At 59.7% G+C, this 25,811-nt stretch overlaps 1 protein-coding gene across 1 annotated transcript; it reads left to right on the forward strand.

Moving 5' to 3' along the window:
• The first annotated feature begins 10,237 nt into the window (after nt 1-10,237).
• Nucleotides 10,238-25,637, forward strand: FIBCD1 (fibrinogen C domain containing 1). Its single transcript, XM_056505085.1, has 7 exons — nt 10,238-10,309; nt 15,052-15,528; nt 16,383-16,542; nt 17,230-17,366; nt 21,997-22,093; nt 22,261-22,440; nt 23,017-25,637. The coding sequence occupies exons 1-7, from the start codon at nt 10,238-10,240 to the stop codon at nt 23,274-23,276; spliced, it is 1,383 nt and encodes a 460-aa protein (XP_056361060.1). The 3' UTR covers nt 23,277-25,637.
• Nucleotides 25,638-25,811: the final 174 nt, after the last annotated feature.

The raw sequence follows: 25,811 nt of genomic DNA on the forward strand, positions 1-25,811 counted from the left end.
AAGGCTTCTGTACCTGGAGAGACTTCACCCACTGGTCCAGGACCTTGGTCCAAGCACTTCAGGGATGTGGTGACCAAGGCTGTGATGACACCAACCTGTCCAGGAGTTTTCTTCTGTCCCAACACAGACCTGGAACCCCGCAAGGGTTAAAAGCCGTGGAGGCGGAGAGAAGAAAATGTTCTTCTGATTTGCTTAATGAACGTTAATTAAGAAGACAGAAGATAGCTGATTCCTTCAGGGTAGAGATGAAAGGCCCGTTAATTAAATCTGGAGAGCAGGAACAGGGCCAACTGATCCTCCTCCTGATCAGACCTGACAAGGCAGCAGCGAGGTGTGTGGATCCCACAGCCCCTCATGCCCCACAGCCCAGCTCCAGGCTGGCAGCACGGCCAGGTTTTGACAGGGTGTGTGGCACTGGGTGCCACTTACCTGCCTCCAGCACCCAGGAGGCTGAGGGTGGCCCCATCCATCCCCTGGAGCTGGGGTGAGAGCTGGTCACTGCCCCTGGCTCCACTGCTCTCCTGGCGTGGTACTGTGAGATGGACACCCCTTAGTTTCCAGCAGGACCTTCTCCTGAAAGGATGAGCTGACCCTGCTGGAGGAAGGGGAAGACAGGATGGCCAGCTCCACCCTGAGGGAGAGGAGGAGAAGGTTTGGTCACCCAGCTTGGTTTGCCCCAGGTCCCATCACCCACAGGAGCTGGCCACAGGTTAAATGGCAGAGGTCACAAAGGCAGTGACCAGCACGGTGTGCCATTGAGGGACAAGCTGTGGGACACACACCTGCTGTGTTCCAGCACACACACTGCCTCACCTTCCTGGAGCAGGCAGCTCCTACCATCAGTGATGTGCCAAAAATGGTTTTTCTGCCTGTAGCTGAGACCTGGAGGCCGTGGCACAGTAACAGGATTCTGCTGGCAGCCTGCTGCCTCCATGCTCTCCTCCAGCTTTCAGCACAGGCTTATTTCAAAAAGCAGAGCAGAGCACCCCAAATCACAGCCCAAAAGCACAGCAGCCCTACCTGTCCCTCCCTGACACAGTGTCCAGTTCCCTCACTCCATCCCTTGCCCTGGGACTGGAGCAGGGCTGGAGGCAGGCTGAGCTGCAGGATGCCACGAGCATCTCAATGAGCACAGACAATGCTCTGCTGCTCTCCCAGCACACACAGCCCTGCCAGGGGTACAGATAGGGTGGGGGGTGCTCCTCGTCACAAACAGCAGCCCCTTGGGTAGAGAGCAGGAGAGGATATCTGCCAGCACACCCCCAACTCTGCTGACCACCAGTGAGGACCCCATCCCAGTGTAGTGGGAAATGGAACGTGCACTGTAAATAATGGCTGGAGCATCTCTCGTGTGCACTGGCTTATTTTGTAAACCTGAACTTTGCAAAATGTCGCAAAATGGAGAAACGAGAGGCCTGGGATGAGTAAATCTCTATTAGAAATTCCCTGGGATGGCAGCAGTCATGTTCTTGCTGGATGATGGCACATCCCAGCCCGGGGAGCGGGGTCATGCCTGGCGCTGATTGCAGAAAGTATTTAATTAACGCTGCCGTAAATGCAGCGGGCAGAGCGGCGGGCACCGTGCTGCTGGGCTGAGGGAAGCTGTGCCAAGGCAGACAGCAGACAGAAGATGAGGGAGGGCAGAGAAAATCCAGTAGATTTCTCTCCCTGCTCTGCCACTGCCTCGAGGGGACAGTGACACTGTCAGGATGTCCCCTGAGCAAAAAGGTTCCACCATCAGTGCCCAGACCAGTGGGGAAACCCCATAACGGGGACAGGAGCTCTCTCCCAAAGCAGCTGTCGGGACACACATCACTGTCCTCTTCCCTGATGCACAAATGGTCTAAAGTCACCTTTTCAGAGATAATCATCCCCAAATTCTCTCAATACCTGGCAGACAGTGAAAATAGGAACATCTCAGCTTCACTCGTGCATGACCACAAGCTCATCATCTCACTGATGAGCTGAACTGCTCCAGATATGACCCTACTCAAGGACACAGGGTGACAGCCAAGCCATCACTGTCCCCAGGACACACATTTCACCCATTGCATTGGGCTCAGGAGCTCGGGGACCAAGACAGGAGGAAGCACCAGGTCAGAGCAGGACCAGCCCGTTCCAGGCACAGCCAAAAAGGACCTTTTCTTGCCTGAGCTCATCAGCAGCTTAATGACACTGGCTAAAAAGCTTCAGAGTCCCTAATCACTCATCATATTACGGCTGCTCACAAGTGAGGCCAACCAGTACAAACCTCCTCAAAGCCTTTCTAATTAACGAGCAGAGGCTTAGGTTCTCCCAGCCCAAAAGCAGCATCTCAGATAAAACCAGCAGCCTCCTGCCAGCCCCAGTCCCCTTGATAAACCCCTTTAATGGGCTTGTCAGCATCACCTGAGGCCACCCCATTGGCTAACAAGGCGTATCTGTTCCCCCCTGCCTCTGTGCTGTGGGTGGGGAGATGTCCATCTGCCCATCCATCCATCCATCCATCCATCCATCCATCCATCCATCCATCCATCCATCCCTCCCCACCATGGCAGGACCCATGGGATGTCCCTGCTCCCAACCCTCTGCTGGATCCCTGGACATCTCCCCTGCCTACCCCATCCATGAGGTGCCTGGATTTCCCCTTCCCCAGCAGGGTGGGTGACAGCTGAGCAGCAGCAGATGCCACCAGATGGTCACCACAAGGAGAGACCCAGCTAAATCAGTAACTGGGAGGACACTGGAGCCCCTCATTTGCTGAGTGACCCCCTGTACTGGTCCCAAGGGAAGGGAGCTTGGGATGGTGGCAGTGAGCTGCTGCCCACAAAGCTTCCAGGACCTTTGCAGCACTGCAACACCTGCACTGGCACTGCCACAAAGGTTTGTGGCCTCTCTCACAGCCTGGGCTGTCCCCTGAGAGTGGCTGAGCACTCACACTTCATCACAGAGATGGTTTCTCAGGAGGCTTTGCAAAAATCTGCCTTGGAAAGCACTTAAGAACTTTCTGAGCCTGTTTTTCCACAGCCCCCCAGAGCCCATCGCTGTGATGAGTGGTGAGTGCTCAGCCCCTCTGCCGGGGCTGCCTCCCCCTTCCTCCCACTCCCATCAATCACACATGCCCCAATATGCTCTGTGACAAATATAAGTTGTTGCAATACCTTTGACTTTAAAGTAGGAGAAATAACTCCTCTGTAACGTGATCCACCGTGTCTTTATATTCCCAGGCGTGTCGCCCCGGATCGGGGCTGGGCTCTGATTTAATATTCTCATGGAAACCGGTGCCCTCATCCAATTACCACGGGGATTTCGGTGCAGGCAGCAGCTGAGCCGCCGGTAGCCCCAGGCAGGGGAATGAGCTCCCGGTATGGGAATGAGCCCCGGGGGCCACCAGACCCACGGTGACCTCGCTGGGATCACCCCAAAAGTGCTGCAGGGGGTCCCGAGTTAATTTGGCACCCCCAGATAGCCGCTATGCAAGGGCTGGGTTAGACTGGGAAGCACTGGTGGGAACTGGGAGAGCAGAGGATCGCTCCCTGCAGGCGGCCGCGAGAGCTCTGCGGGGAACATCCCTGGGGATCTCCACTTACCGCGGGAATAAAATCCTTCTGTTTCAAACGGGAGTGCCTGCTGCTCCGCACCCCCCTCCAGCCACGGAGGCTGGATGCTCCCTGGTAATCCTGCACCATTTATTTTCATTGGCTGACAGAAAAAAGTGCCGTCAGAAAAGCGATGTTAGCTATGCTGGCTGGCATAGAAAATGTTGCTTTAATTGTATTTTATTTGGCAATAAGAAGAGAGAAGCAAGAACAAACCCTCGAGATATCCCCTCTCTCCCCCCATATAAAATTTCAATTTAGTAATTTTATGACAGTGTTTCTGACAAAACCCAACAAAGCACATTAAAGTGAGAGAAGTGATTTATCCTTTTCAATGGCACATGATCTTTGGACACATTTCCCAGTCTATACATATTAAGATAGTTTTTTTTTAAAAAAACAACAAACAAACTTGTTTGGGTTTTTTTTTTCCCACGTCAGCTGTTATTTTTCAGCAATAAAACCCCACTATTTTTTCCAACCCTGGTTTCCTGTTTTCTGATCTCTAAAGGCAAGATCAGGGAAGCATTGGACATCCCATCACGGAGCAGCCCCACTTCTTCATCCTAGGTCTGGCCATCACACCATGTCCTGCTGTGATTTTACACTTTCAAGGCCATTTTCCTTGAAAATTTCCCTTCCATCCTATCCTCAAAGAAACTGTGTCATTGATTTACTGTTGAAACTGGAAGAAAGGGCTGCCTGGTGCTCAGCCTCTCCTGGTGTCCATGCCAGCGGGGACCTGCATGGGCTGGCCAAGATTTGGGGGTTCCCTGACCTTTCCCCAGCATCTCCACAGCTCAGGAGGATAAAACCTTCAAAACTGATGTGACATTTAGGAACCAAACCACCAATACACAAACCTGAGGTTTTTCCCTGTGCCACCTGGAATCAAACACTCTGAGTCTTGGCTAACCAGCCCAGCTCGGTTCTCCCACCCAGCCGAGCATCCTGAGCTTCCTTCCAGCATCCTGCAGATCTATTTGCTGCACAAATCCCAGCTCCCACCCCGTGTGGCAGCGACGCCTTCAAAGCACCGGGTGTTCCACACAGCGTGGGGGGGCTTGGGAAGGGGTTAATGGGTGGGCACAGGCAGCACTGGGGAGTTGCTAGGAGACTTGGGGCTCTGGGATGCTGGATGTGATGCTCAGCCAATGGAGGAGTCCTCTGAGGAGTAAATCTGCTAATTTGGGCATGGTTGACTGCCGGGGCTAGGGGTGGATGTGGGTGCTGAGCAGAACTGACCCTGACCCCCTCCTCCCAGCCCCACACTGATGCTTTCCCATCCTGCTCCTGCGGTTTCAATTAAACCTCTGAATTAATCTCTCGCAATAAACTCAGCTGCTATTGTAGTTTGCTTTGGGATTCATCATCACTTTTGTAGCAAATACAGCAATTAAACGGAGAGGTCTTGGTAGCTCAGGAGGGAAAGCTGAGCTCCCCCAGGCTGATGTTTGGGATTGGGGTACCCAGACCTCCCCCCGGGTTAGTTTTCACCAGCCCAAAGCCCTTCCTGGAGGCTGCTGAGGGTGAGGGAGCTGGAGGAGGCACCACTGCCCCCCCTCACCTGCATATGCTCCTCCAGATGGCCCAGGCTGCTGCTCTCCATGTGGGAAAAGGTTTTAAATTAAAATCTTCCCTGTGTTTTTTGGCGATTTTTGGCTGGTTTTCTTTCCCCTCACTTTCCAGCTCTCTGGCCCGTTTGCCATCATTGGGTATAGATGGAGAGGCAGCATGGTGGAGGTGGGTGGGTGGGTGGGCACAGGGGGGTCTCCAGCCAGGGCCCAGGCCCACAACCAGCCCCTCTCAGGCTGGGGTCAGCCCTATCTCTCCACAGCCTTCCTTGGCTGTGGGGAAACTGAATTGTTCCTTTCAGGAGATCCGGGGTTCTGCCGAGCCCCCAGCCAGCCCCTCTCACCAGCACCCCCCATCACCATCCCCTGCCCTGCCAAAAGGGAGGAGGGCTCCTTCAGAAGCCCAGCACTCTGGATATCCACCCCAGCAGGATCTGACCTGGCTCTGCTCCAAACCAGAGCCTTTTCCCACCCATCAGCTGCTCGTGATGACCAAGTGTACAGGACCTGGATTTGCAGAGAGGGGACGGGACGGGAGAGATGGATGGGATGGGATGGGATGGGATGGGATGGGATGGGATGGGATGGGATGGGATGGGATGGGATGGGATGGGATGGGATGGGATGGGATGAGCATGGATGCAGCTTTCCTGCTATTCACAAGCCTGGCAGAGGAACAAGACTCACATCAGGGCAGGATCTGGCCCCTCCAGGGATTCTGAGATGCCAACTTTTCACAGAAACAGCGGATTACAGCACATCAGCTCCAATCAATACTCTGCCGTGGCAGAAAGCAAAGGGAAAGGAGGAACAAAAAGAGGTTTCTCATTTGCAGGGGATTTGGGGCTTTTATAGTGTTTGGAGCGAGGAGGGAAAAAAAGCTTGAGAAAGGGCAGGGAAGGAAGAGCTGGGGGGAACAGAGCAGCACCCACCCCTCTGGGACACTGCTGCAGGGTGGGACCCTCTGGAACACTCGGGGTGCCGGGAGAGCGTGTGGGCATGGGGTGGGGATGGGATGGGTGCAGGGTGGGCAGGGTGGAGTGCTGGCAGAGAGGATTCTATTCTTTTCTATTCTTTCCTCCCCAGACCATCATCTGCAGCAAATCCCTCCCAGCTCTGGCCTCCTGAGAGGGGCAAAAGTGGAGGAGAGTGTTTGGCAGAGGGGAGAGAGGAGAAAAGATGCTCAGCCCCTGGTCTGGTCCTGCTGAGACCCTCGCAAAGTACAACCAGGCTTGGGAATGCCCTAAACAAAACGGGGGTGTTAAAGGAGGGTTTTTGAAAACCCAAATATCTTACAGAGAGAAGAGCAGAAGTGATGCCACTGACCCCGTGTGGGCTGCAGCCCAGGACCTCTTTGTGGGTGGTTTGTCTCATTGTCTGAGCCATCGATTCCTCCCGTGGAAGAAAAAGGCCCTGACACAGCGAGAGGTGTCCTGTCGTGTCACTCAGCCATGGGCAGAGCACTCAGCTCCTTCCCTGGCAGCCAAAGCAGCTTTTCCTGCTGACCGAGGGGAACAGGGCAACCTGCACAGGGCAGTGCTGGGGACAGGAGCTGGGGACAGGAGCTGGGGACAGGAGCTGGAGACAAGGCAGCCTGCACAGGGCAGTGCTGGGGACAGGAGCTGGGGACAGGGCAGCCTGCACAGGGCAGTGCTGGGGACAGGAGCTGGGGACAGGGCAGCCTGCACAGGGCAGTGCTGGGGACAGGAGCTGGGGACACACCTGCTCCTGTGCAGGGACCGGCACAGCACCAAAATCTCGGCGGGGAGAGCGCCCGGCTGGGACCCGGGCGGGCTTTTGTCACTGCGGGTCAGTGGCCTGGTGAAGGACCAGCAAGGACCATCCGGGCACCGCAGCGCTCTCGCCACGGCTGCTTGGGATGAGGCTCACGCAGCTCCTCTGCATTCTGCGCTCTCGCCGGCGCGGGGACGAAGAGCTTTGAAGGAGCTGCCCTTTCATTATTAATATGGTGATGATGTCTGACGCCGTGCGTGTGCAGCGGCGGCGCTGCTTCCAGTGGCTCTCTGCCAAGGAAAGCACACGCTGTTCTGGGGGAGGGCTCGGTGTCCCCCCCAGCCTTTCCCCAGCGTGTCTCGGACAGTCCATCTGTCCCGCACAGCCGCTCTCTGGGCCCGACCCAGCAGCTCTGGCCCCTGGCACCCTGGGGATGCAAACCAGGTGTGTCTGAACGCACCAAGGAGGGTAAAGTGCCACCGAGCCCTGTCTTGCGGTGTGCCGCTCTCTGTCGTGCCCTGTCCCCACGGGGCACAGAGCTGACCCCAGCCCAGCCGCTGCCCGGCACCCCCACTGCAACTCTACTCACTCTCTTGGACCACAACGTAGAAGACAGTGTCTGAAGTGTTTTTAAAAGACTCTGTTTAGAGCTTGGGTCTGATCCTGTGTTGCTTCCGTCGTTTTCTTCCCCCAGGCCAAGCCGGGACCCCGGGGCAGTGCGGGCAGCGCCGGCTTCGGGAGGGGAAACGCTGCCGGGAGCCGCAATTCCCCGCAGGACCCGCAGCCTCTCGGCATCCTCACATCAAACTTCTCCCCGCTTTTGCCCTCGGGCCACAGCCTGAGACATGAATCATCCTCTCCGATGCCTATCGATCGGGGCTGGGCTGCTGGCAGAGCCCCTCCGCACCCCCTCCCCTGTCAGCCCCAGGGAGGGTCCGTGCCCATCGATGCCCAAGACAAGGCGCACCTGAGCCCCCAGTCCCTCCCGGCACAGCCTGTGGGTACAGGCCTGTGGGGCCGCAGGTCTCTGCTGGCCATGGGTACCCCTACCCATGTCCCCAATCCCACAGCTACAGCCGGACCCTATGACAGGTAACAGGAGGAGACAAAGTGATGAGCCAGGCCAGTGTCCCCACTGGTCCCTTGGCCAGGGCAGGGCTCACCCTGAGCATCACTGAAGCTCCCAAAAACACCAACCCCTCTGCCAGGGAGGCAACCTCCATCCCACTGAGCGCATTGCTTGAAGATCGGCAGCAAGGATCAACACTGGGACAGGGACGAGCCGGACCCTGCACCTGCCCCCAGTGTCACGGTGCCGTGGGGACACCCCACACAGGGCAGGGCTGCGAGGGGCCAGCCCTGCTGCACAGCCCGGCCAGCAGCCTCCCAAGCATCCCATCCTGCACCACCTCCGCCATTCGGCTGTGGGTTATGTCAAGGTATGTTGGATTGCAAATTAACCGTCAGCTCGCTGCACGGTCCCGGCTCCATCTGCAGAAAATGAGTTGCTGGACTTGGAGAGTGTCCAGTTGTGCAGCTCGGCGTGCCTAACGCCCAGGGCTGACAAGCCACTGAATCACTCCTCCCCGCGCTGCCAGGCCACATGAAGCCAAGATGCATTTCTTTTTAATGATAAGTTTTTATTGTTTAGAGTTCAGCTTAAACAGCTTCCCGGGGGCCAGCGCCTCCTGCTTCCAGCACGGGCGAGCAGAGCGGGAGCCGAGCCCGGCTGGTGCGGGCACCAGCGGCACGAGCTGGCCGGTCTCAGCTGTAAAGGGAAGTCCTTGAAAAGCGTCCATGGGGAAGGAGCTGGGCTACCAGCCACGGGCATCGCCCGGTAAATCCACACAAAACATCTCTGCAGCCAAAGGCAGGATTTGCACCTGGCTGGGAGACAATGCACACACTCCACACGCACGAACACACACACAGACACGGGTACCCACGGCTGGAGGCAACGCCTGTGCTCCCCTCCCCACCACAGAGAGCTCTTTGGGAATATTTGCCAGCCCAGCACGCATGCAGCTCTTCCCGAAATAGAGTGTGTGCCCTGGAGAGAAGCTGATTGAACCCCTCAACCTGCCACGATCTGCCACCCCTGTGCCACACCTGCCCCACAGGGAGGCGGCCCCCACCCCAGTGAAGCCACACGGGAGCTGCTGGGAGGTCCCGACTGGGGCTGAGCTCCAGGGACAGAGACCCAGTGGGGTTTGGAGGAAGCACTATGCCTAGGGGACAGCCTCATGCTGCAGGACAAGGGGCTTAAGGGCTGCCCAGGAGGTTTCACAGGGGATTCTTAGCCTGGAGAGGGAACTCAGCCTCCCCCCAGCCGGATTGAAGCAGCGCTGAGCCGTCGCTGCTCTCACGATGTTCCTCTGAACCTCTCAGCAACGCTCCTGCCCGCAGGTCAGACAAGTGGCAAATAAAAGATTTACGGGAGGTGCGGCAAAGCTATGGGAAGGAAAACCACATCCACACGGGAGCGGCGGCACATCAGGCCAGGAGGGAGCCTTGGCACGCAGGGCCAGCACCCGGCTTTGGGCTGGAAACGCTGAGCTTTGGGATCGCTCTGACCCCGGAGGGGGTGGGGGCGGCTGCTGCCTGGCCCCGCCAGCACCAGCTTCCCACAGTGCGCTGGGATTTGCTCAGAGAGCCCCCTAGCACTTCGGCTACCCTTGGGCACAAAGGTTTTGGGGGGGTGGCGATGACAATGCCACCCCCTCCGCCCCCCCGCCCAGCACCCTGCCCATCCCTGCCCACCGGTGGGACTGAGCCCCACCAGCTTGGGGTGTTGCTCTGGAGGATGTAGGGGCGTTTCTTTGGGAAGGGGGTGAGCGGGTTCCGGGGGCATCTCCCGCTCTCCCGCCGGTCCCCCGCAGCAGCCCCGATCCCGCTGGTACCAGCCCCCGCCTTACCTGCTGCCGCTCCTGCAGCTGTGCTGCCACATCTGGGCAGCTGCGGAGCCCGGGGCTGGAGCGGGGGTTCGGGTCCGGGTTCGGAATGATTGGGGAGGCCGGGGGGCTGCGGGCGGTGCTTGGGGGGGCGGGGAGATCCCCCAGGGCATCACCGGGCGGGGTGCCCGGAGCGGGGCCGGGGGAGCCCCGGGGGGGATCGGGGCGGGCGGGGAGGGAAGATCCACCCCCGTGTCCGTGCCCGTGTCCTCCCTCCCTCCTCTTCCTCCCTCCCTCCTCCTCCTCCTCCTCCTCCTCCGCCGCCGCCGCCGCCGCCGCCCGTCCTCCGCCGCGGCCAGCCGGGCAGCGCGGACGGGCCGGGGGCTGCGCCGCCGGGGAGGAGGTTTGGGGGGGTTTGGGGGGGTCCGGGCACTTACTTGGGCTGGAAGTTGGCGGCGCGATGGGGAACGAGCGTTGGAAAACCGTGGGAGGAGCCTCGCAACTTGAGGATGGGCAGCAGGAGAAATCACAGGTACGGGGCGGGGGGCGGCGGGGGGCGGGGGGGGTCAGCCTGCCCGGGGGTCCCAGCGAGCCCCCAGTGTCCCCAGCGAGCTTTTCTCCCGGCGCACCCCAGCGTGGAGAGCTGCCCCCCAGCCCCCCGTGCGGAGCCCCGCGGGCTGCACCCCCTCACCCTCCCCAAATCAATGTGTTTATTACCCTGCATCCAGCTTCCCACCCAGCCCCGGGGCTGCCGCACGCCTCTGCCGAACCGCTACACGCTCCAAACTGCTTAAATAACCCTTTAAAGGAGATTCGGCATCTCAGCTCCGCGCTGCAGCCGGAGTCATCCCTCCCGGCTCGGGGGCTCCCGGCCGCTGGACCCGCTGTGAAGCTCCGGGAGCCCCGCTGGTTTTTGGGGGGAGGCCGGCGCTGCGGCGGGGTGCGGTGGAGCGGCGGCAGAGCCTGCGGTGACACGCGGGGATCCGGCACGTGCCGGAGCCTGTTTGCACATCCCGCTGCACGTGTGCCAGCTCCGCCAGCCACCGAGCACGGCCCAGCAGGTAGGGAGCCCAGAAACCCAGCATGGTTCGGCTTGGAAGGGACATTAAAGATTACCCAGTTCCAACACCCCTGCCACGGGCAGGGACACCTTCCACTAGATCAGGTTGCTCAAATCCCCATCCAGCCTGGCCCTGGACACTTCTAGGAACAGGCACAGGCGTGGATGCACGCTGAGTGCAGGCAGGGTGGGAAGAACGAGTGCGGAGTTATGGGCAAACGTCTCTGGGAAGAGCTGGAGGACAGCAAATCTCCAGCCAGCCTGCGAGTGAAGGGAAGGAGCCAAGAGCTGGCAGTGCTGCCCTTCCTCGGCACCGAGGAGCTGGGCAAGGATGGGGGGAGCAGCCGTGAGACGCGCCCGACCCCAGGTCGGCCGCTTCCCTGTCCCCGACACCCGCAGCAAGGCAAGAGAGGGGGAGAGGGGTTTCTGCCCGACTTCTTCCTCCTGCGCATCCTTCCCCGCGCTCTCTTCTCCCCGGTCAGCCCCTCCATGCCGAGCAGCTTCACCGGAGAGGGGCTGCGCACCCCGGGACACCCCTGACCCCCCGAGAGAGAAACCAGCCTGCCCTCCCCTCCCTGGCAGAGCTCCCTGTCTGTGCGCAGCCCCTGCCCGCAGGGATTCGGGCAGTGCCACCCGTTTGGAGCTGCCATCCCCCCGCTTTGGTGCCCCCCGTGGCCTCGAGGGCGAGCTGGGCAGGATGGATCAGCCCCATCGCCCGTGGGGGGCTCAGAGCGGGGCTGGGTGGTTCACGGTGGGTTTCAAAGGATGCACAGAGTTTGCCGTGCAGCCGCTGCTGCCCTCCCAGCTCCCGCAAGCTCCGGTGGAATCCCAGCCCAGCCCGCCTGCTGCTCACCCAGAGCCGCTCCGGTGCAATCCCATCCTTCCCGTCCTCTGCTCTCCCCGATGCGCAGAGTGTGGCGTGCCGTGGGAGCGGTCGCAGGCAGGCTCTGGGGGGCTGAGGAGAGCAGGAAAACGGGAGAGGGACTCAGTTCCGCAGCTCCGTGCCCGCGGGGAGCCGGCGGAGCGCGGGGCTGCGCTCCGGGAGCGGCTGGGACACGGGGAACGCAGCCCTGAGCCAGGCGGAGCAGCGGGGCAGGGTGGCGGAGAGGGACGGAGGAGACGAGCAGAGCAAGGATGCAAACTGAGCTGCTCAGGCAGCTGTGAATGAGCGATAGGCTCGGGGCTGGGGACTGACCCCCGCTGCCCCGGGTGAACCCCGGCAGGAAGGTGGGGGCACCTGGACTAAAGTTTGCACCAGCAGCTGAGCCTGTGCGATGCAAACCACAGCGTCCACTTGCCTTGGAAGCAGAGCACAGGTTCTGGTCGGTACCTGGCTGAGGGCACAGCCCGGGGGCAGAGCAGCAAGGCTGCAGAATCGCTGCCTGCCATCCCACAGCAGCGCTTGTCTGCTGAGCTGGAGAGGAGCAGGGATTTGGGCAGGAGCAAAGGGCACCTCCTCATCTTAGAGCAGCTCCCAGGGCAGAGCTCAGCCTCTCCTGCCACCAGTCTCCAGGGACTGGCCACCTCTGGGTGCCTTGGGGACAAGCCTGCTCGTGTCCTTCCCTTCCCACAGGCTGCAAGTTCTGGAGCTGCTTGTCTCCATCCCCAGCACAGCCAGTCTGGCTGGCTGAGTGGGCTGGGGGCTGTTTTGAGGGGCCTGTGGGGTCCAGAGCTGCTCATGAATTGTGGCTGGGTCACCAAGGACTCTGCCCCCATGGGTGACCAAGTGCAGACCTCCTGCCTGTGCCAGTGCAGGGCACGGAGAGCCCGACTCAGCTTTGCACCAGGGACACAACCATCCCTTAGATCCTGCCTCGGGCTCCCTCCCAGGCTCCAGAGCAGGTTTGCTCATCCCAAGCACCACTCGGTCTCACAGCTTCTGCTCTCCTTAGGAAGGAGTGATTAGAAGACACTGGGACCTCCAGCCCAATGGATGTCCCCAGGGGATCATCAATAACTGTCCCCAGGGCAGGGGGATGTCCTACAGCTGTCCAAGAGTCTTGGCAAGCATTCCAGGAGCTTGAGGCCATGGAAAGGCAGCAGGAACCCCAGGGATCGTGAGAGCTGTGGTCATGATGGGGCAGGAGTGTGTGGCAGGGGGTACCTGCAGGGTCCCATGCCAGCAGCTGGGCATGCTGCTGCAGTTTTGCTTTGCTGGAGGGGCTTGGAGGGACCCCCACCCATTTTGGAGTGCTGTTGGTGCCACTGGCTGAGTTTCCCTCCTCTCCCCACTGCAGGTTGCCAGGTAACACAACCTGCCAGCAAAATGCCGTGGGACTCATGGAGCTGCCGCCACTCAGGATCTTGCAGTCACAAACAGAGGGGATCATTTTGGAAGGGGATTGGCCCCCAGTTGCTGTTGCCGGTGGGAGGGCAGTGATTCTGGGGATTGAAGGCTGGAAAACAGCTGGATACAGCTCCTGGTGTGGTGGTACAGCCAGGCAGAACTGAGGGATTTTGTTGTGTTACAGCCCAGCTGGGATTTGTGTGGCCATGGGAAGCAGAGATCATCCGTTCATGGCTCTGTTCTGGGAGCTCTCACTGCTCAGAGGGGATCCTTGGCCTCTGCAGCTCCTGCATGTGCCCCTCTAGCTGGCATGTCAGCGTTGTGGGGAGCAGCAGCAGCAGGATGGGAGGGCACAAAGTCCTGGAGATGAGGGTGCTGTCACAGCCAGGACACCCACAGGGACCGGGGTCCCTGCTCACCCTGTAGATCCCAAAGCACCTGACATTGGCCTTTGGGGAGCAGCCACCCCTCCTGTCACTTCTGTGCTTGTGGGGTGCTGAGGGGCCCAGCTGAGCTCAGGTCCTGGGTGCCCACATAAAGATCTGAGCAATGGGCATCTGCCACCTCTGTCTGCCACCATCCTGCTGCTCCTGGGTGTCCCCTGTGCCCCCAAGCCAGGGCTCTGTGTCTACACACACCAGGCCAACTCCTCAACCCCCTGCTTGCCCAGAGTTTCCCTTATTGCCTTTGACATCTCCTTTTAACGTGCACCGAGGGGCTGAGCCTGGGGCTGCCTCCTCACAGAGGTCCCAGCAGGTGGCTTCCCATGCAGTCCAGTGCTGTTTGCATCTGCAGCCTCACTCCACAGAGAGGGGGAGAAAGCAGAGCATGCCCTGGGGCTGCTGGGGCATCCTTGGCCCCCCAGCCAGCCCCGCTGCAGCTGGGGTCACCTTAATGCAAATGGTTGCGTGAGCGGGAATGGAATGAAGGGTGCTTGAAGGAAGGTGTCACTCCAGATAGATGCTCACGGGAGGGGACAGGGCCTGGGAAATCTTTGCAGATGCAGCAATTTTCCCCTCGTTTCTGGGGAAAGTAGTCTTTGTCTCTCTGAATCTGCAGTTTGCTGCCAGCCCTGCAATTCCTTGTGACAGCCGCGGCCAGGGTCAGGGGAAAATCACAGCCTCTGTCCTGCAGGTGTAACAGGAGGGGAGGTGGAGGGGGACCGGGAGCTGACGGGATCGGGTGGCAGCTCACTTGCTCTGCACTGCCTGTGCTGGCACTTGCGGCTTTGCAGGGAGAAAAGGCTCCTGGTGGGCACGGAGCAGGTCCCACGGGCTGAGCTGATGGCTCTGAACAGCAGCAGAGCTGCCAGAGGGGCTGGGGGGGCCAGAGACCATTCCCACAGCAACTCTCCCCTGCCGGGGGCCTCTGGGACCGATCCAAAGGCTTTGGGAGCAGCTCTGCCCCCTCCAGCAGGAAATGAGGTGACAAGGGAGATATGTTTCCACTCAGGGCAACGTGACCCCAGCACTGACCCACAGCTGCCTGTGCTGCTCTCCCTGCGGTCCCTGCTCTGAGGGACACGAGGAGTTTTCCATTTTCTCTCCACATTTGTGCCCAGGGTTGCAGGGAGCCCCACAAGCATCTCCGGGGGAGGTAGGGCTGCTCCAGCCGAGGATCACGGCCGTAAATAAAACATGCGGCAGGAGCCGCGGCTGCCGTGCCTTGGCTCTCGTTATTATTTCATACCCCGCTCCCAGGCGGGTTTGGCTGCTCTGCTCACTCCGTGTTCGCCCGTGGCCCCCACGTCCCTGGCACAGCCGCAGGGCTCCCTGGGGTCCCCACCCTCCCTCCTCTGCCACCAGCACCCCCATGGCCAATGTCACTGCCAGACCCGCAAAGCCCGTGCGCTCTGAGCTTACCTCTGGGATGGAGGGGCGGGGATGGGGCTGCCCGAGGGGCGCTGAAGGTGTGTCTGTGCCCGCAGAGGATGAGCTGCGGGTACATCCTGTGCACCGTGCTGCTCTCGGTGGCCGTCCTCCTGGCGGTGACAGTCACGGGCGCCATCCTCTTCATGAACCACTACCACACGCCCGTCACCGAGTCGCCGCCCGTCATCAGCACCAACCCCGAGGAAGCCAACGCGCTGGTGACCATCGAGAAAGCCGACAGCTCCCGCATCAACATCTTCATCGACCCCAACTGCCCCAGCGCCGCCGGCACCCTGGGGCGCGTGGAGGGGCTGCAGACCTCCCTGCTGCGCGCCGTCACCGACCACGACGCCGAGGCCAAGGCCACCAAGAGCCAGCAGAAGGCCCTGCTGGTCACAGTGGCGGACGAGGTGGCCAAGCTGCTGAGCCACGCCGTGCAGCTGCGCGCCGACTGCGACGGCCTCAAGAAGGGGCACAGCGCCATGGGGCAGGAGCTCAGCGCCCTGCAGGGAGAGCAGGGCAGGCTCATCCAGGTCAGCCGGGGCTGGCAGTGCCAGGCAGGGCTCCCTGGGCGTAGAAATCCCTGTCCCAATGTCCCTGCTTGCAGCCCCTGCCCGCAGCATCCAGGGGAGAGCTCCAGGAGAAGGAGCTGAGGTTGAAGTGCTTGGGAATTGGGAGCTGGGAAGTGTCTCCCTGCTAAACTGCCCCGGTGCCAGGTGTGCAGCCTCCCACCTCGTGGGTGTCCCAGCTCCAGGTCCAGTTTGGGAGCTCCAGTCAGAGCCAAGCACACACAGAACCTTCCCAAGGGCAGTTCATGCAGCAATCAGCTCCCCCTCCTTTACAGTCCCCAAAATTTCCCAGCCACTCAGCTGTGCTGAAATGCTTACCTGGGTATGCCAGGTGTCGTAGCAAGATCCAGGGCATGGCTGGATGCTCCATGCCTGACCCTCCTGGTACCAAACTCCCTCTGCCCAGAGCTGCTTGTTTCTCACTGCTGCACTTTGCTGCTGCTGTGCCCCGGCCCCGTGTCACTGTCCCAGCCTGGGTCACCTCGGGGAACGATGCAGAGCTGGCGGCTGCCTCAGGACACGGCTATTCCTGCCGCCTCCGTCATCCTGTCCTTGGCCCACAGCTGCTCTTTATCCCGTGGGGTGGCAGCACCAAGGCACCCAGTTTGGGGATTTCTCCTCCCAGTAGGCGCTCATCTGGACCCTGACCCCTGCCAAAAAGCAGCAGAGATGTTTTATAGGATTTATGTCCCCAGCAGCCCATACCCTGCCATTGCAGAGCAGTGAGAGCAGGCAGAGTGGTCAGGGGGCTGGGATGTGGGAGGAATTTAACCATTTAACCACAATTCCGTGTCCCCCCGTGTGTCCCCTGCCCGCAGCTGCTGTCGGAGAGCCAGACCAACATGGCTCGGCTGGTGAGCTCGGTCAGTGACGTGCTGGACACGCTGCAGAAGGAGCGCGGCGGGGCGCGGCCCCGGCTCAAGGCTGACCTGCAGCGAGCCCCGGCCAGGGGAGCGCGGCCCCGGGGCTGCTCCAACGGTGAGCCCGCAGCCCTGCCAGCCCTGGGGAGAGGGGTGTGCCTGGGGCTGCTGTGGGAGGGAGAAAACCACCCGGCATGGGGCAAACCATCCTGCAGAAGGGATTTAATACAGTGCAGGGACTGGCAAGGAGGTGGAGGGAGATGGAAAGGTGGGTCCTGGAAGGGGGAGTTCTCACCCTGCAGCTCCAGTTGGTCATAAACCAGCCCAAGAGCCCCTTCACAACCCTGCACAGCATAGCAGGGGCACAGGCAGAGCACTGACCTCCATCAGGTGTGGAGGGTGGCCCTGCAGGGGCTCGGCACAAACAGTCACATCCTCAGCGTTGGGTTAGGATGCAGCTGAGCATTCCTGTCCTGGAGCTGGGAGCCCGTGCCCACAGCCTCCCTGGGCATCCATCAACTCTCCCTTGTCCCCATCTGGGGCCCAGCTTGCCCTTGCCATCACACAGGGACATGGGGTCAGTCCCTGCCAGCTGCTGGGGAGTCCCCATGGTGGTGGCATCCCCCTCGGCACTGCTCACCCTGAGCATCAGAGGAGAAGGGAGGGAAAGAGCAAAGCAGCACCAAGCTGGCAACCAGAGCTGGAAGCAAGGTTGGGAGCCTGGAAGAAATGGCAAGCCATTAAATTAGATCATTAATTAACCAGCTCTCCCCTTGTCCCACCCCATCCCGATGCCACGCTGCAGGCTCCCGGCCCCGAGACTGCTTTGACATCTATGTGAGTGGACAGCAAGAGGATGGGATTTACTCCATCTTCCCCACACACTACCCTGATGGCTTCCAGGTCTACTGTGACATGACAACGGACGGGGGCGGCTGGACGGTGAGCTGCCACCATTGGGGACACTGTGATGGCACTGCTGGCCACGGGCTGTGCTGGCTGCTGGGGGTGGGCAGTGACACTTTGGACACTTGCATGTGACATCAGCATGGGCAATAAATGTCAAGGGGGCCTGGCTCTGCACCCAGAGCTTCCCAGTGGGGGAGCTCAGTGCCTGCCCTGCTCTGGGGAGCTTGGCTGGAGCTGGAGGGGGGTTTCAGGCAGGGAGTTGGATGCCACCACTGGAATTTGTCCTTCTCAGCAGGCTGGGGTATGTTTGGGGCACAGTGTGGCTGTGCCATGGGGCATGTGGCTCTGCCTTGCCTCATGGGCCCAGTGAGTCTGTCCTGGGGCTCAGGGCAGACCCCAAACCCGGGTGTTTGGCCTCATCCAAGGCAGGGGTGCCTGGGGCCCCTCGGAGCTGCGCTGATTCACTCCCTGTCCGATTCACTCAGCTGCGATGGCTCCGTAATCACCGTGATGGGGGCGGGGAGCAGGGGATGGGGGCACACGGCACTGCCAGCCCCCTGCCCCAGCCATCAGCCGGGTGGCAGCAGCTCCCCCTGCCCTGGAGGGCATCACCTGGGTGCCAGTAGGACAGAGAGGGGTCCCAGGAGGCGGTGGGGTCTCACCAGGAGGGTGAGCAGGCAGCCTCTGCCCCGAGGACACGCTGGGTGAGCCGAGCTGGCCAGCACCCCTCCAGCTGGGCGCTCTAGGAAACAAATCCCCACCATCTGATGATTCCCCTAAGCAGCTTTGAGCAGGGCCAGGAGGGAGCTTAGCCCCCCTGCCCTCGGGGGCTGGCGAGCCTTCCACCTCCGAGAGCCCACCCTGGGCAGGAGGAACCGGGCTGTCCGGGGGTACCAGCAGCTGCAGGGGGGAAACTGAGGCACAGCCCAGCCCGGAGACCTCAGCTGTTAGGGGCTTGCAGAGGGAGAGGGGGACCCTCCTCCTCCTCAGGGTTTGGAGGGTCCTTGCAAACCCCGTGCACAGACTGCACAGCCTCCACCAGCCCCAGCCGAGCCTGAAGAGCAGCCCAAGGTGATTAGCGAGACACTCAGAGGCTTATTTAAATCTGCTGCAGGAGGGGGGCTCGGCTGGGCTGGGGGCACAGAGAGTGATCCTAAGCAGCAGCGGGAGGGTCCGGGAGTGGAGTGGCACAGACACCTCGGCTCTGCCCTGCCTTGGTGGGGAGAGGAGCCAAACCAGGGCTGGATCCCAGCGGTGCAGAGACAGCCAGAGCTGGGTGCCGTGGTGCAGAGCCTGGGAAATTTCCCTTCTTCCCTTCCCTTCCCTTCCCTTCCCTTCCCTTCCCTTCCCTTCCCTTCCCTTCCCTTCCCTTCCCTTCCCTTCCCTTCCCTTCCCTTCCCTTCCCTTCCCTTCCCTTCCCTTCCCTTCCCTTCCCTTCCCTTCCCTTCCCTTCCCTCCTCCTCTCTGGATTACTCCTGACATTTGGGTTTATTTGCATGTGGGTGGGTGGGTGGAAGCGATGGCAGCAGCTGAATCAATTTTGACTCGGGAGCTTGGGAGCTGCTGAGCTCAGCTTTAGCCTGGGCAGCTCAGAGACCACGGGAAGAGCTCAGGACGTCCCTGTCCCCCCAGCACGACCCGCAGGGACAGGGTCCTGCTTGCTCCCTGTCCCTGCCCTGGGGCAGGGTGACCAAGGCACGGCTGTTTTGTCCCCCTGGGTGCTGCTCACCGGCAGCAGGGCCACGTTTGCTGCTGGTGGGGATGTGGGTCTGGGTCAGTGCCTGTCGGTGCTGATGGGAGCATCCAAATGCTGTGCCCAGCACTGGCTGTGATTGCAGTGAGTGCCCTGTGGCTGCCCAGCCCAGCTCCCCCCTGGCACCCACCTCTGGCACTTTCTTAAAGTAATAATGTGTCAAAAAGGGAGGCTCAGCATCCCAGGAGGGCTCCAAAAGTTGCCTTTTCATTTGATGTTGTCTTCAGGATGTCTTTGCAAATGCCCCACACTCCTCCCACTGCCCCTGAGCCTTCATTGCTCCTTGTCTGGGGCAGAATCCCCTGGGATCAGCATCTCAGCTCCATAAGCAACAGTGCTCTGTGTGCCTCAGCATCATCTCCATGCACAGCATTTATTGGGAAATGGTGGAAAGGACAAAGAATGCAGAAGAAAAGGCTGTGCCAGCAGGATGAGGGCTGTGGTAACATTAAGTGACAGCTTCCAGCTGCAGGGGTGCCTGCTGTGCTGGGACCTGGTGGGGACAGCTCCAGCAGCCTGGTCATGCCCTGCTGGAGGGGTCCTGGGATGCTGGAGCATTGACACTGGGCTGGGGTGAACCACAGGCAGGGAGTGAGAGGAGCCTGGAGAAACACGTGCTGTTTCCAAAGGATGTGGTTTATGTGCCACCTCAAACAGGGAGGAGACAATTCTGGTGTCAGGGCCAGGCAGGAGCAGCTCCTGGGATGGGCAGTGGTGCTCACGGGCTGTCCCACGGGATTGGCACTTCCTGCAGACTGGCTCTGCACTGCTCAGAGCTCTCTGCCTGCCTGGCTGAGCCCTGAGATGGTGTCCCTGCTGTGGCAGGGCTCAGAGGACACCTTGGGGACAGGGCTGTGGGGTCTGTGCATGACAACCAAAACTGGACCAGGAGCCTGAGCACTGTGGTGGAGAAGGGATGGCTGAGCATGTCCAGACTGAGGAGTCTCAAGCCCACCAGGAGTTTGGTGGAGCTGAGGCAGAGGAAGCTGCCAGTGCCACAGCAGGCACAGGTTGGTGCTCCCACTTTTCTCTGCTTTTAACCCATTTTTCTGCTTTTGTGGCTTTGCAGGAGCCTGTCCCTGCCCCATAAGGGCAACTGGGGGAGGCAGAGAATGAGGGAGATAAATATTTCAACCTTGCCTTTAAAGAAGAGAGGGAAATCCTTTTTGCTTAAGAGGGGGTGATGCATATTTGATGAGGAGGAAAAGAGCAGCGAGGCAGGGCTGGGAGCACGATGAGCCCGCGGGTCACTGGTGCACCCAGCACTCCCAGAACCCTCAGAGGGTGATCAGGGCGATCACAGCCCTGCCTGCACATGGTGGGAGCACAGAAGGGGCACAGAAGGGGCTGTACATGCGAGATGATGAGGATGGAGCGGGAGACTCGGGAGGCTGAGCCTGGTGGGCAGTGGGGCACTGAAGGTGATTCACTGGGGTGATTCCTGAGCTGTGTCAAGGCTCAGGCAGTGGTGCCCTGTCCCACACGTTTCCCTGGGCACCACCCAGGCAATTGGCCTATTTACAACCGTGGCTCAAAGCCGATTAAGAGGCAGCACTGGCGCTGCATCCGCCGCCTTCCCCAACGAGCCGCTGCTGGCTGGGGAAAATCAGCTGCAGGCCCCTGTCCAGCCACGCTGTCCCCCTTTCCCAGCAAGCCTGAAGAAAGCCCCTTTAAGTGGGCTTAACCACAGCTTCTCAAGTGCTCAACGGAGGGATAAAAATTAAGGCTCTAATTCTAGAAGGTAAGTACAGCAGGATCAGAGCTGTGCCGTGCCCAGCAATGTGCCAGAGCCTCAGCCAGCACAGAGCCCCAAAAACGCCCGTCTGGGGAAGGGCAGACCAGGGAGAGTTCACAGGGTGGTTCTGCTTCACATGCAGGGTGAAACCCTGGGCAGGAGGGCAGAAGCAGCCAGGGGGAGAAAAGTGACTGACTTCAGGCTCATCCACATTCCCCAGTCCTGGGTGCTGGAAGCTCAGCTTGGTAACACAGCGCAGCTCTGAGGATGGAGTCCTCTGGCCCCTGGGCTGCCAGAGCCTGGGAGGATCTGCCCAAACCACTGAGTGCCCCAGCTGTCCTCACCATCCCCACCACGGCCCTGGGAGCATGCAGCTTGGTGGGAGCAGGGCAGGCTTGCTCAGCTAACTTTAATGCAATTAATCCAGGGCTGGAGGCTTAATTAAGTTCAAATGGTCGGGCATGAAGCAGCATTTTCTGGATGGCTGTCAATAAATCAAACCCAAAACTATGGATAAAAGGGGATAAAACACATAGGGCACACACACCAATGAGCAGATGGGAGAGGAAAAGGGAAAGGCTCTGAGCAGAAAAGCTGCATTGAGCCCTGGGATCTGGCTGGGATCTGGGGGCTCTGCAGGGTCAGAGCAGCCAGTGCCCCATAGTTAATTTCTCTGGGAAACTGATGAGGCTGTCACAGAGAGGATGCTTTAGGAGAGCAAGGAGATCCAGGAGGAAGAAATCAGCTGCTGGGTTTTTACACAGCTCTGAGCACCCACGGTTGGCAGGGGAGTCACAGTGGCCTGGGCTGCAGGACAGACCTCGGGTCATGCTGCCCGTGTCTCTGCTCCCACGGGCAGTAACAGATCCTGGCTGTTTGGCATCTGCAGGATTCCACTGCTCCAGGGACACACGATGGTTTCTGAGCTCTGCTCACACTTCCAGACAGGGGATCCTGTGAAGGGTTTTACCTGAACCTACCCACCCACCCCCAGGAGCCAGCAGCAATGATCAGCATTTCCCCGGGGGGTCTCCCCAGCATCCCTGAGCCGACAGGGTTCAATTTGTGCCGGTGCCTAATTAGGCAGGACAGGGAGGGGTGGGTAGCAAGGGGGGAGCAGAGGAGCCCCTCTGCTGGGAGCAGCCCCACAGCTGATGCTCTTGGTGTCTCCCCAGGTGTTCCAGCGGAGGGAGGACGGCTCTGTGAACTTTTTCCGTGGCTGGGAAGCCTACCGGGATGGCTTTGGGAAGCTGACAGGAGAGCACTGGCTAGGTGTGTGGGGCTGGCTGTGCTGGAGCCTGCACTCCCTGGGGAGGTCTGGGGTTCCCTTTGGGATGGAGGGGACACTGAGACCCCCCTGGACAGCACCCATGTGGGCAGGCAGGGAGGAGATGGACCCCTGGCCACCCATCCCCACGCTCACCCCTCTGCCTGGGCAGGGCTGAAGAGGATCCACCTGCTGACGGTGCAGGGCAGCTACGAGCTGCGCATCGACCTGGAGGACTTTGACAACGGCACCGCCTTCGCCCACTACGGCAGCTTCGGGGTGGGGCTGTTCTCTGTGGACCCCGAGGAGGACGGGTACCCCATCAGCATCGCTGACTACTCAGGGACAGCAGGTAGGGCAGCAGGATGGGGGGCACACCGGGCCCATGGGCAGGGGGAGCCACAGACCCCAGACCCGCTTGCTGGGAGCTGCCAGCTGCAGTCTGAGCAGGATGAAAAGAGAGTGGGGGGTAGGAGTTCTGAGAGGTAAGAGAATGAAGTAAGGGAGCAAAGTAAGAGAGAAGTAAGAGAGCAATTTTCCCGTTTACAACACAATAAATCTCCTTCTATGTTGAATATTCTAATTTCCACTAACCAATTTAGTACAAGATACAAATTCTCTAACATTTACATACAACCTATAGGAATCGCTACATTACCATGTTTTACTGCTTTCTCACCTCTAAACCTTCTTTGGGACCCTTCCTTGCCATGCCTAGAGAGGGTCTCTGCTGGCTCTTTGGTATTTGCAGCACTTGGTGTTACCTAAACAAAGGGAGAAGATCTTCAAGCATCCACATTGCTTCTTTCCAGCCCCTCAGTCGAAAGCGAGATTGAAATGAAAGCAGTTTATGGTTTCCATATCCTCAAAATCTTTTGCTAGGCAATCATATTTATAAGGTTTTCCTGGCTCGTCCTTCCCCACACAGGTGACTCCTTCCTGAAGCACAACGGGATGAAGTTCACCACCAAGGACCTGGACAACGACCACTCGGAGAACAACTGCGCCGCCTTCTACCACGGCGCCTGGTGGTACCGCAACTGCCACACGTCCAACCTCAACGGGCAGTACCTCAGGGGCCACCACAGCTCCTACGCCGACGGCATCGAGTGGTCCTCCTGGACCGGCTGGCAGTACTCGCTCAAGTTCACCGAGATGAAGATCCGGCCCCTCCGGGAGGAGAATTAGCTGATGGCATGAGCCCCTCCCGCCCCACACCGTGTCCAGCCCCTGCCCTTCCCACCGCCCTGCAGACCCTTCCCCAGCTGCCATCCTCCTCATCCTCTCTGAGGGGCCCTGGGGAGCGCCTGCTGCTGGGAGGGTGACTTTGGCTCATCGGCACACACAGACATTGCCAGACCTTTGGTTCCCGCTGCTGCGGCTCCCCTGCCCCCAGAAAAAGTGTCCAGAGTGTGACCCACAGCCCGTGCTCGTGGCTGGGGCAGAGAGGATGCAGGTGTTTGGGCAGAGGTGTCCAGCAGGAAGGAAAGGGGCTGCCTGCAGGGAAGGAGGGAGGGAGGGAGGGATGCAGCAGCCCAGGCAGGCTGGGCACCCCTGGTCACCTCTGCTCTGGGCACTGACACCTGGCAGTGGGCCTGCCGAGCTGGCAAGGGACTGGGGGCACTTGAGATGGGGAACCCCAGGGCCCCCCAAACCCCCAGGACTGGGATGAGGCTGCTGCTCCACAGCTCCAGCTCCCCCCATGGTGCTACTGGTGATGGGGAGGGCTCAGCTGGGTCAGCCTGACCGTGCCAGCAATTCCTTCTCCGGACTGCAGAACGTTCTCCTCTGCCTCTGCAAGAGCAACGCAGCTGGGGAGGGACCACCAGCAGCTCCTTAGTCCCCATGGTCCCTGTCCTGGCTCCTGGAGCCTCCCAGCAGCTCAGGACAGCCCAAAGTGAGGCAGAGCAGTGCTGCAAGGACACACACCCAGAACTGAGCACGGCACGGAGCTGTTTGGGCAGCGCTGGGCAAACAGGGAGCACAACAAGGACGAGGAGGAGGAGAGGAAGGCTCACTTCAAACGCAGCTCTGCCTGCATTTCACAGCCCCTCCCTCCCAACCAGACCCGGTGATTCACAGCCAAGAGCCGTGACCTTTCCCCAATCCCTCTGGGCAGCTCAGCCACCTCTCCCAGCGAGCCCCTCTGCTCGCTGCCGGCCTGGGCACCGTGCTCCTTTCCACCCGGCTGAGCTGCAGCACTGGCTCGGCACCTGCAGATATCCAAAGCCTTTCATTTCCTCAAATCCCGTCAAGGTTTTGCAAAAAAGAAGCCCCGAGTGGGGCTTAGCATCTGCAGGGCCCTGATAACCAGGCAGCAGCAGAGCACTGGCCCAAGCAGGAGCTGCCATGGGCTGTGGGACTGATGTCTCCTGCTGGCTCCCTGGAAGGACTCAAATGGGGGATTTTGTTCAAAAAAACCAAGAACCAAATGTGAGCAGACTCTGGGCCAGGAGGGGAGGGGACAGACGGAACCCTGTCACCCTTTACATCATTTTCTGCCTGTGCTACAGCAGAGCCCTGGCCCCAGGAAACACCATCAGGCAGACGGATGGACTGAGGAGGGAAGGAAAACTCCTGCAGTTTCCATTTCCAGGGGAGCTTAAAGCACAGGGAGATCAAAGGCTCAGCTTCCCAGCTGTGCCAGGTTTGTACTTCCCTCTGTGATTCTTCTTTTTTTAAGCCTTCCCCACCTCAGATCTTGTGCTGCTGGACAAGCTCTCTCACCTACTGGGTGAGTTCCCTGTCTGTCTGCCCTGACAGACAAATGGACAAATTATACATTGGAATCACCACAGCTTTTTGCTCTGCCAGAGAGGTTCTTCAGAACCCTGAGGTGAGGATGAGCTCTGAGTGAAGGGCACTCAGCTCCACGCACTCCATCCATGCCCAGAGCAGCTGGCCAGGCTGGCTTTCTGGAGCAATGGGAACTGGGGAGCTCAGCAGGGGAATTTCTCAGCACAATTGCAGGAGCCCTGACAGCTTCCAAGGATCTTCCTGTATTCCACTGGACCTTTCTGGAAAGGGTCCTGCCTGCACCCATCTTTACTTTTCGGTCAGTTATTTTGGTGGATTAGCTGTAGCTGGGTTTTCTGATGCTTTGGGCAGGAATGCACATGGAACCATGTGCCAGGTGGGAAGGCTCATCCCCTCCCAGACCCCTCCACTGGCATTCTGCTGTACCGGGGAGGGAACATTGTACGTTGGTTTGTTGGTAGCACACCCTTGTGTCACCCAGGAACCCCAGGGATTTTGTTGACTTGCACGAGGGGTATTTAATCCATGCCAAGATGCAGGATTTCCCAGGATTATTCCCAAGAGCTCACGCATTGCTCCATGGCCCCGGATTAGGTTAAACCCCTCTGTGGTGACACCTCCCTGGGAGGGGTGGGCAGGGGTGACTGGGGGTCTGGGATGTGCCAGGAGCCTTCCCAGAGAAGCTCTGGCCAGGCCGTGGTGTGTAGCAGTGCTGTGAAGTCTAGGTCGTGTGTGTGTCCAATGCTGTACATGTGGACTTTCCAAACTCCTTAATAAAAGGATCTCATCGTTACCCACCGTGTGACAGCTGTGACAGCCTGGGGACACTGCCAGAGGGACCTGTGTGACAGCCAAGGGAGTGACACTGGATCACTGCAGCTCCTCGCTGTGCTGGGGCCCATGGCACAGCATCCTTGGGAACTTGTCCACCACTCTGAAACCACCCTGCAAAACAAGAGACCCAGG

This window comes from Oenanthe melanoleuca, chromosome 17 (assembly GCF_029582105.1).
Source record: "Oenanthe melanoleuca isolate GR-GAL-2019-014 chromosome 17, OMel1.0, whole genome shotgun sequence".
In the NCBI taxonomy this organism is placed as follows: Eukaryota; Metazoa; Chordata; class Aves; order Passeriformes; family Muscicapidae; genus Oenanthe; species Oenanthe melanoleuca.

Bases quoted from the DNA above. Each gene is read 5' to 3' on its own strand.
- FIBCD1 (XM_056505085.1), top strand. From the start codon at position 10,238: ATGGGGAACGAGCGTTGGAAAACCGTGGGAGGAGCCTCGCAACTTGAG. The intron at 17,367-21,996 runs GTGAGCTGCCAC...GTGTCTCCCCAG, and splicing joins CGGACGGGGGCGGCTGGACG to GTGTTCCAGCGGAGGGAGGA. The intron at 22,094-22,260 runs GTGTGTGGGGCT...CTGCCTGGGCAG, and splicing joins GACAGGAGAGCACTGGCTAG to GGCTGAAGAGGATCCACCTG.